The sequence below is a fragment of the Lipotes vexillifer genome, unplaced genomic scaffold (genome assembly GCF_000442215.2).
Source record: "Lipotes vexillifer unplaced genomic scaffold, Lipotes_vexillifer_v1.1 scaffold53, whole genome shotgun sequence".
NCBI classification, from domain to species: domain Eukaryota; kingdom Metazoa; phylum Chordata; class Mammalia; order Artiodactyla; family Lipotidae; genus Lipotes; species Lipotes vexillifer.
The window spans coordinates 1,181,369-1,191,453 of record NW_006791814.1 but is presented as its reverse complement, the minus strand read 5'-3'; the positions used below and the strand labels follow the sequence as shown (position 1 = coordinate 1,191,453).

General features: G+C 40.2%; 1 protein-coding gene across 2 annotated transcripts in view; it reads left to right on the top strand.

Annotated features, from left to right (window-relative positions):
- The window catches only part of CHD6 (chromodomain helicase DNA binding protein 6), a 218,667-nt gene that overhangs the window by 109,553 nt on the left and 99,029 nt on the right, over nucleotides 1-10,085 (top strand). For both annotated transcript variants that reach the window (XM_007464745.1, XM_007464746.1), the window contains 3 exons: nucleotides 7,474-7,536; nucleotides 8,347-8,405; nucleotides 9,075-9,192. In XM_007464745.1, the coding sequence (XP_007464807.1) occupies nucleotides 7,474-7,536; nucleotides 8,347-8,405; nucleotides 9,075-9,192 (240 nt within the window). The remainder of the gene's footprint in view (nucleotides 1-7,473; nucleotides 7,537-8,346; nucleotides 8,406-9,074; nucleotides 9,193-10,085) is intronic.

Sequence of the window (10,085 nt, the reverse complement as noted above, 5' to 3'; positions counted from 1 at the left end):
TGTAGGGAGAAGAGTGTTTCAGGCAGAGGGAATAGCAGAGTCCCGGAGGTGGAAACATGCCTGGTGTGTATGAGGGACGGACAAGGAGACCTGAAAGGTGACAGAGGAGATGAGAGGCTGGGTACATCCTGTGGGCTTCTGTAGACCTCTGGGAGACTTTTGGTTTTACTCCAAGTTAAAAGAAAAACATTTTAAGCAGTTTAATCAAAAGAGTGACTTAATAAAAAGGACCATTCTGAACGTCATGTTGAGAATGGATCAGTGGGACAGGAGTGGAAACAGGAAGACTACTTAGGAGGCAGTTGGGAATAATCTGGGTAAGAGATGAAGGTGGCTTAGACCAGGGTAGAAGCAGAGGAGGGGGTGAGAAATGGCAGGATTCCTGATGTACTTCAAAGGTAAACTCAACAGAATTTCCTGGCTGATGAGATAGGGTGTGTGGAGAGGAAAGAACAGAGTCAGGATTACAGCAGGATTTTTGGTTTGAACATCCAGAGGGATAGAGTTCCTCTTAACTCAGCTGGGGAAAACTGTAGGTAGAAGGGGTAGGGGTGGGGGGTTGGCTAAGAGACTAAGAGTTTAGTTTGTGGACATCTTAGGTGTGAAATATCTCTGAGATATTCAAGTGGAGATGACAAGCAACAATTAGATAAAAGAGTCTGTAATCATAGGAGAGGATAAATAAATATGGCAGCCAACACAACGTAGCCAGTATTTAAAACCATGAGACCAGATGAGATCACCAAGAGAATGAGTATAGATAGAAAAGAAAGCCCCAAAACTAGGCCCTAGGGAACTCCAAAAATAAGAGTTAGTGATGGAGGATTCTATTCTCAGGTAAGGGTATAGTAGGGCATGGCAGGCCAACACTTGCTGCAAGGGGGGGAAAAAGATAAATTGCAAAGGACATATTTTTAAAGACATCAGATAGCTGTGGAAGCAAGAAGAATTAGATGAACTAAAATTCCAGACAGACAAGAGCTATTCCTAGATGAGCTGACAGTTGCTGACTGTTTCTTCTCTGGAGGCACTCTGCAATTCTGGGCAGGGACTGAGGATCAGGCTGGGCCCAAACAGAGACTATTCTGGGTTGAAGAGAAACCATCTGACCCTGCTGGTGATTGATTATGCAGGGCTGGTGAAATGATTGGAAACTAAAGGAATTCCCAAAACAGGGAGGTTTCGCCTGGAGACATTTGATGAATTCTGGGGTAGCCCAAGAAGTTAGTGGCTCAGCCAGAAGGCAGATTGAAATCTCACAGTCTTCACATTACTTTTAGGAGATAAAATCTCACTAAAAGGATGGGTCTACTGCAAAAAAAAACTGACTCTCCCTTAAGAGAGATTTTTAACCTGCTTGGGATTGGAGACTTCAGGGCCCAGGAGTAAAAAGACCTGCTGGACTTACAGTCAATGACCTTGGACATTCATACTCAAGGAACAGGTAAAACAAGAGATGGACTGAATCTTAACAGTAACCCAGTCCTGACCCAACAGTCCCTGATTGGACCAACGGGACCCACTCCTTCTCCCTGTTTGTCTAAGAGAAAATAGGAAACACTTGTAGTAGAAGATATTGTTTGGAGCTGCTAAGATTCTTTTATTCACAGTATTCACAGTACTCATCATACAGTAAAAAATTATTAGACATTTGAAAAGGCTGGGAAATTGACTGAAAATCAAGAAAATAAATATGTTAATAGAAGCAGACCCCAGATGATCCAGATAACAGAGTTGGCAGAAAAGAACTTTTAAATAACCATGATTAATGTGTTAAAGAAAATAGAGGAAAAGATGGACAAAATAAGTTCTAAAGTAAAGAATTCCAACAGAGAGTTGAATCTATAAGGAGAATCAGGTCAACACTGTAAAACTGAAATTTTCAATTTATAAAATTCAGAACACAGTGGATGAGTGTAAAAGCAGACTAGATACAGTAGAAGATAAGATTGGTGACTTTGAAGACAGATGAACAGAAAGTTTCTAAACTGACACACAGAAAAAAGAATGGAAAGAACAGAGCAAAGCATAAATGGATAAAGAGACAACTGGGGTGCAGTGAAAAGGACTAACACATGCATATCTGATTAGAGTCCTAGACATGGAGGAGAGAGTGAATCAGAGGAGTGTTTGAAGATAAAATGAATGGCGAGAAATTCCCGTAAACTGATGAAGATATTCGGCAGTACATTCAATGTCAGGTAACCCCCAAGCAGGAAAAATGTAAAAAAGAAAACCATACTAAGCATATCTTAAACTGTAGAAAACCAAATACTGAAAGAACACCTTAAAAGTCAGTAGATAAAAACCGACAGCTAATATTATAGCTGGGGTGCAGTACTGAATATTATAGCTGGGGTGCAGTACTGAATACTTTCCCTCTGAATTTGGGAGTAAGAAAAAGATTCCATTATTCTCATTTATATTCAGAAATACACTGGAGGTCCTGGCTACTGAACTAAGGAAAAAGAAAAAATACAGGACTTCCCTGGTGGCACAGTGGTTAAGAATCCACCTGCCAATGCAGGGGTCACAGGTTTGAGCCCTGGTCCGGGAAAATCCCACATACCTTGGAGCAGCTAAGCCTGTGCGCCACAACTACTGAGCCTGCGTGCCACAACTACTGAAGCCCATTCACCTAGAGCCTGAGCTCCACAACAAAGAGAAGCCACTTCAACTGAGAAGCCCGTGCACCGCAACGAAGAGTAGCCCCCGCTCGCCGCAACTAGAGAGAAAGCCCATGTGCAGCAACGAAGACCCAACACAGCCAAAAATTAATTAATTAATTAATGAAAGAAAAAATACAGGCATGCCTTATTTTATTGCTGTTTGCTTTATTGCACATCACAGATATTGCACTTTTTTTTTTTAACAAATGGAAGGTTTGTGGTAACCCTGTGTCGAACAAATGTATTGGCAACATTTACAACATAGTAAAAAACAAAACAAAACAAAACTATTTCTATAAACTAGCAACATCAGATCAGGAAAGGAAAATTGTAAAATACCATTTATAATAGTATCAAGGTATTAGATACCCTGTAATAACTCTCAGAGGATACAGTCCTTCTATATGAAAAACATTGCTGAAAGAAATTAAAGAAGACCTAAATAAATAGAGCAATATATGACATACATGTATTCAATATTGTGAAGATGTCTATAGTTCAGTCCCAGTCAAAATCTAAGCAGGGTGTTTTCCTGATAGAAATTGATGATGGAAGTATGAAAGACCTAGATTAGCCAAGGCAGTCTTGAAAAGGAAGAACTAAATTGGAATACTTAACCATAATCCAGACTTTGTAATCAAGCCACAATGAAGACAGGTTAGTGTTGCCATAAGAACAAATAGACCAATGGAACAAAATAGAGTGGTATGTACTGCCCAGCATGGCTTGTACGTAGCTGTGTGTGGCTATTAAGCGCTTGAAATATACCTAGTCTGAATTGAGATGTGCTGTAAGTATGAAATACACAGTAGATTTTTAAAGAGTTAGTGTGAGAAAAATAATGTAAACTATTCCATTAATAATTTTACATTGATTACATATTGAAATGATAATATTTGGGGTATATTAGTTTAAATAAAATATCGTTAAAGTCAAGTTCATCTGCTTTTTAATGTGGCTACAAGAAGATTTACAACCACATATATGACTTAGTGAATGACATTGGTGGCAGCAAAGATTCCTTAAACAGAACACAAAAATACATAAGAGAAAAGATTGATAAGGTGGATTATATAGAACTTCTGCTCATCAGAAGATACATTTACAGGTTGAAAATGCAAACCATAGATTGGTAGAAAATGTTTGTATGGATTGTGACAGAGGACTCTTATTGAGAAATAAAGATATATATTAAACTCTCACAAATATAAAGAACTCTTGCCAGTCAGAAAAAAGGACAATTTTTAAAATAGGCAGATGACTTGAACAGGAGCTTCACAGTGAGGATATCCATATGGCCAGTAAGCATATGAAAAGATGCTCAGCATTCTTAGTTATCAGGGAAATGTGAATCAAAGAGATGATAATGCACATCCACTGGGAATGGCTAAAATTTTCAAGACTGACAGTATCAAGTCAGTTGCAACTCCCATACACTGCTGTTGGATGTAAAAATTGTTACAGCCACTTTGGGAAGAGTTCTGACAATATCCATTAAAACTAAACACGGGCTTCCCTGGTGGCGCAGTGGTTAAAAATCCACCTGCCAGTGCAGGGGACACGGGTTTGAGCCCTGGTCCGGGAAGATCCCACATGCCTCGGAGCAACTAAGTCCGTGCACCACAACTACTGAGCCTGCACTCTAGAGCCAGCAAGCCACAACTACTGAGGCCGCATGCCTAGAGCCCACGCTCTGCAGCAAGAGAAGCCACCTCAGCGAGAAGCCCACGCGCCTCAACGAAGAGTAGTCCCCGCTCACCGCAACTAGAGAAAGCCCACGCACAGCAAGGAAGACCCAGCGCAGCCAAAAATAAATAAATAGCTTTATTTAAAAAAATAAAATAAAATAAACATGTAACCAGCCTCATAACCTAGCAATTCCACTTCTATGTTATATCCAAGGTAAATGAGTGCATTTATGTGAACATTGAAAGCAACCCAAATATTCCTCAGCAATAGAATGGATAAATAAATGGTGGTGTATTTATACAATAAAATACTACACAGTAATACAGGAGAATGGACCACACACTATATGATTCCATTTACATGAAACTTAATAATAGGCAGAACTGGACTTCCCTGGTGGCGCAGTGGTTGGGAATCCGCCTGCCAATGCGGGGGACACGGGTTCGAGCCCTGGTCCAGGAAGATCCCACATGTCGTGGAGTCACTAAGCCCATGCAACACAACTACTGAGCCTGTGCCCTAGAGCCCGCGAGCCACAGCTGCTGGGCCCGTGTGCCACAACTACTGAAGCCTGCATGCCTGGAGCCCGTGCTCCGCAACGGGGGAGGCCACCGCAGTGAGAGGCCTGCGCACCGCAGCGAGGAGTGGCCTCCGCTCGACGCAACTAGAGAAAGTCCGTGTGCAGCAACGGGGACCCAGCGCAGCCAGAAATAAATAAATAATTAAAAATAATAATAATAAATAGGCAGAACTAATCAATGGTTGTAGAAGTCTGAACAGTGGTTAGTTACTTCCAGTGGGGGCATGAGGGTCTTCCAGGATGTTGGAAATGTTATATAACTTGATCTTAAACTTCAACAACTGTACACTTGAGATCTCTGCATGCTGTATGTATGCCATACGTCACTTAAAGCATTATGTTAGCATGTCTGGCAGTTCCTTGATGATGAAGACTGTAGCTCATTTATTTCTATAAAACCAGTGCATAAACACAAAAGACACTCAATAAATAATGTGGGAGAAATTTAGGAAGGAATTGAAGTAGGAAGTTTGTTCATTAATCTAGTTTCTTGTAACCCAGCCCCTGTTCCTTTGTTCGCCGTCCACCTGTCATAGTCAGAGCTCTCTTTGGCTGCAAGGTTGGGGTAGTGATTTTACTGCTCAGGAAAGTACATCTAGCTTGGGCCCTTTGCTGTTACCCGTCTGTACAGTAGAAGATAAGTCCAGGTCTATGGAGAAGGGGGAGACTTTTTAATCACATGATGTAGATTAAGAATAATGCTTTATCTCTCCTTGTGTATTTCCATCTGTGTCTCTTTTCCTCTTCCCTGTTGTTTAGCATTCAACCAGTATTCACTGATCACCCACTGTTGCCTGGCTTTTTCAAGATATCTAGCTACATTAGTGAGTAAAAGAAATAAAGATCCCTGCCCTCACAAGGCTTATATTGTGGTGGGAGAAGACGGGCAAATCCACAGTAAACTGCCTCCTTCTCCTTTTCTTACTTGTGCAGAAGAACCATACTGACAGGAAAACAAAAGCTTAGTCTGTATCCCGCCCCATCCTTCTATTGTATGATAGGCCCAGCTCACTTGTCTTCTGGTTGAGCAGTGGGAAAAGACTTGTCATTTTGGATTAACTTCACAATGCCATGTGTCCAGGGGGACGTAATAAATATTTGTAGCCTTTGGGAGCATCTGTCAGTGCCTGCTGATTCCCATACTTCTTTTCTGCCATCCGCCCTACTCATCTTTTTTTTACCATCACCTTTCTGGGAAAAGCTTCATTTAAGTTCTTAGAAAATATGTTTTCTGTAATGATACGACTTTGGGACAGTTGAGCCCTAGAATGGGCAGTGAGATGCAGCATAAACCATCCTTTTGGAAAGTTCTGATAAGGAACCCAAATAGTTATTTTGAGAGTTAGGGTTGTTGTGATGAGTGTTCTTTTCATATACTGTTCTAAATCTCATATTGTGATAAATACTGGATCTGGAAAGGTTATGTAGTGCATATGAAACGATGGAAATAAAACTGCTCAAATAAAGTCCGAGGAAGAACATTTAACAGGAGAGTTGTGACCCAATGCATCCTTTTTTTTTTTTTTTTTTTTTAATGTCCATCAAAGGAAGAAGACAAATAGACTCTGGTTTATTAATACAATAGAATATTATACAGCATTAAAATTGAATGGCTAAAGCAACATGAACAATATGGATGAATATTGGCAATATCATATTAAGTTAAAGAAGAATACATCCACCGTGACACCCTTTATATAAAGTTAAAACAAAATAAAAATTTAAAGAAATATTTGTAGACCCAGTGCATCCTTTTTTAAGTTCGTTGTTTTTTAAATGCAGATTTTTTTTTTTTTAAGTCAAATACTCTGTAGAAAGAGATTTCATGGCGATTAGGAAATGTTGATGTGTATCTAGGGCAGAAAGGAAGGAATTAATTTGTTTCCAGTTGGGATTTGTAGTCAGTGGATGATCAGTGAAACAGAAAGCCATTTCCAGGTACAGAGGGGAAAGATGGTACAATTTAGTAAAGAATAATTATACTTTGCATTTGCATAGCGCTTACTGTCCAAAAAGTGTTTTCACATGCAGTTTTATCCTCCCAGTAACCCAGTGAGATATGTGTTTTTAACTCCTATTTTAATAGACTTGGAACTAAGAGGTGTTAATTGACTCGCCCAAAGTCAATAGCTGGATTGTGTCAGAATTGGGACCCTCTGGTTCTAAAGCCCCCAGACTCTTCTGTGTTAGGCCTTTCTGAAAATTTATGCAGCGACATGTAAGCAGTTTTGGCAGAGAAGGGAAGTCTTAGGGTCAATTTTAATGATGCTAAAGGCAGATCTGAAATGAAGAATCTGAAGCAAATCAAGAAGCAGAATAACTTCCCTGCTCATTTGGGAGGGGAAGGTGATAGGGTGTTATGCCCAGAGGTTAGAATGTGTGTGATCTTTTGATCACTCTGTGGGCTGTTAGGAGGGAGACCTCAGTACTCAAAGGTGAACTTTTGGACAAAGTAGTGCCTATTACAGTATTCTAGAATTATTTCATGGCTCCTGTGGTGCCGTAATTGTCTCTCTCTTTAACCTCCATCTCCAGGAGCCTCCAGAAGATGACGCAAACATCATTGAGAAGATCCTGGCATCTAAGACTGTCCAGGAGGTTCGTGGCTGATGTTTCTGGCTTGTATATCACTAGCGCAGTTTACACCCTCTGTGGAGAGATGTTTCTGGAGTGGTCATTCTTGGCTGGACTGAGAGCTAGGCAAGAACACTGTTTGGCTAGTTGACACTTATTTTCACCTCCATGAAAGATTTTAAGACATAAAATTCTGAAATATTTGATTATGGCCCAAACCGATGTTTTGTTTCCTTATGATCCTAGCAAAAGGTATTGATCCTTTAGTTGCCAAGAAGTCATCAGAGGGCCAAGAAGAAGAGATGGGAAGAGACTCCCAATGAAAAACATCTTTTCCTTTCAACATCTCAGGGCTGTGTAGAGAACCTGTAGAGAAAATTTCTGGCGTGAAAGAGTATGCCGGTGCCAGTGAAGGCATAGTTTCATCTTTACCTAAAGTGTTTATGAAAGTAAACTTCCTTACTTTGAGAGTGAACATCACTGGAGTTTGTGGGGGACGGCTGGGAAGACGCCGGAAATGCATGTTCTCACTTCTGCAGCAGCTCTCAGAGCCCTGGGCCAGTTTGGCTTTATCAGCTGAATGCTCTCCCAGCCTAGACCTAAGAATGACACCAGGAGGATCATTTTTTTTTTTTTTCTAACCTTATAGCTTACTGTGTGTTCAGCCTTTAGAAAGCCTGCTCCAGACCTGTTAGAAAAAGACCTGGGAAAATGAAAATGTCCTTGAGAAATATGTTCTAAAACCAGGAAGAAGTATTGATTTACCTTTTTCATTTGAGACATAAGGGTGCTCCATGGGGATCTGGGCTGATAACTGCTTGCTTTTGGTTACAGGTTCACCCGGGAGAACCCCCATTCGACTTGGAGCTGTTCTACGTCAAGTATAGGAATTTGTACGTCTATTTAATGTATTATTTGTATGTGTATTTTAAATGAATAGAACTTTCTTCTTTCATCACACCATTATCTTTTATATTTTCCAAGAATGGCCCCTAAGGCATGACCTACAGACCTTGATTGGCTCAAGTTCACCTTAGGCGGCAGTGCTTTACTTTGGCTGCGTATAGCATCACCTGGAGAGCTTTTTAAAACTACTGAAGTCCTTGCTGCACTCAAGACCCATTGGCTCATACTCTGGGAGTAGTTCTCAAGGATTGGTGTGTTTTAAAAACTCCCTCTGCAGTTCCCATTTGCACCCAGAGTGGAGAACCACGGTCCTATAGCCTGTACTTTTCTACCCACTTGCGTTTTTCTTTTTCTCTGCTGTGTGCCCACTTTCACTAATGTGCATTAACGATGGCCTGCCTATACCTGCCCTCCCTCTGCTCTGAGCCAGTTTCTCTAGAAGCCACAGAGTGACCAGTTGCTTGGAATTGCTGCATTGTTTTGTATTCTGTTTTTGTCCTGAAGGGCAAGGCCTTTCTAAGCCCAATCTCCAGCAGTTCCACAGCAAGTCACTCCACTGCTGCTGTGTTAGACGGTCACCCAGTTATTGAAACACTTTAAAGCTTGATGGTTTGCTGGTTCTGTGCTTGTCTCACAATTTGTGTGTCTTTGGATAGTTCCTACTTACACTGTAAATGGGCCACAATGGAAGAACTCGAAAAGGATCCTCGCATCGCACAGAAGATCAAGCGATTTAGGAATAAACAAGCCCAGATGAAGCACATTTTTACTGAGGTGAAGCAATGTTTACTAATTTGATCACTGCTTTTCTTGCAGTATTAAATACCGGGTTTCAGTTTCTTAAAGTTGAAGTCCTGTGTAGATCTATTGCTCAGGTGTCTGCTGATTTGTGACAAGATTTGTCCAGATTTAAGCCAAAGAAAACAAATTATCCTCCAAGGAATAAGGATCAAACCTTATAAACTGATAACTCATAAGAACGTGCATCTAGGTCATGTTCTAGGGCAGAATGTACACACAGAAGAATGTACACACAGAAGAATGTGCACACAGTTCTTTCATTTCCTCCTCCCCCCTCCCCGAAAGGGCAATTCCAAGAAGACTTAAAGTTTGGGTGTAAAAAATAAAAACAAAGCTAAAATGTAAGAAAATAAGTAAATAAATATATAAACTTGGGTATTTCTAAGTATGGTACCTACAGTAAGGGGAAGGATTGATGGATTTGGATATCAAAACATCTGTAGTGCCTGTAAGTTAGAAAATACCACAAATAAATCTTAAGTAAGTACATAACGTACATAGACGTATTCCCTAATTACATACATGCACACATACATACAAGGCATACATTCTTCTTATTCCAGTATGGAAACTTTATTTATATTTGCATATACACACACATATACACATGACAAATAGCTTTAATGATAAGAAATGCTCTTATAGTTCAAAAAGAAAAATACAAAATCCCAAATAGAAAAAAATGGACAAATTAATGGGGAATTCAGAAAAGAGGAGAAAATTACTTATCAACCATACAAAAATGTAGTCAGTTTCACTAGCAGTCAAAGAAATGCAAATTAAAATGGGAATCTTCTAGTTTTCACTTATCAAATATTTGAAGGTTTTAAACATAAGTATTTTCCACTGCTGGTGAAGGTGTAGGG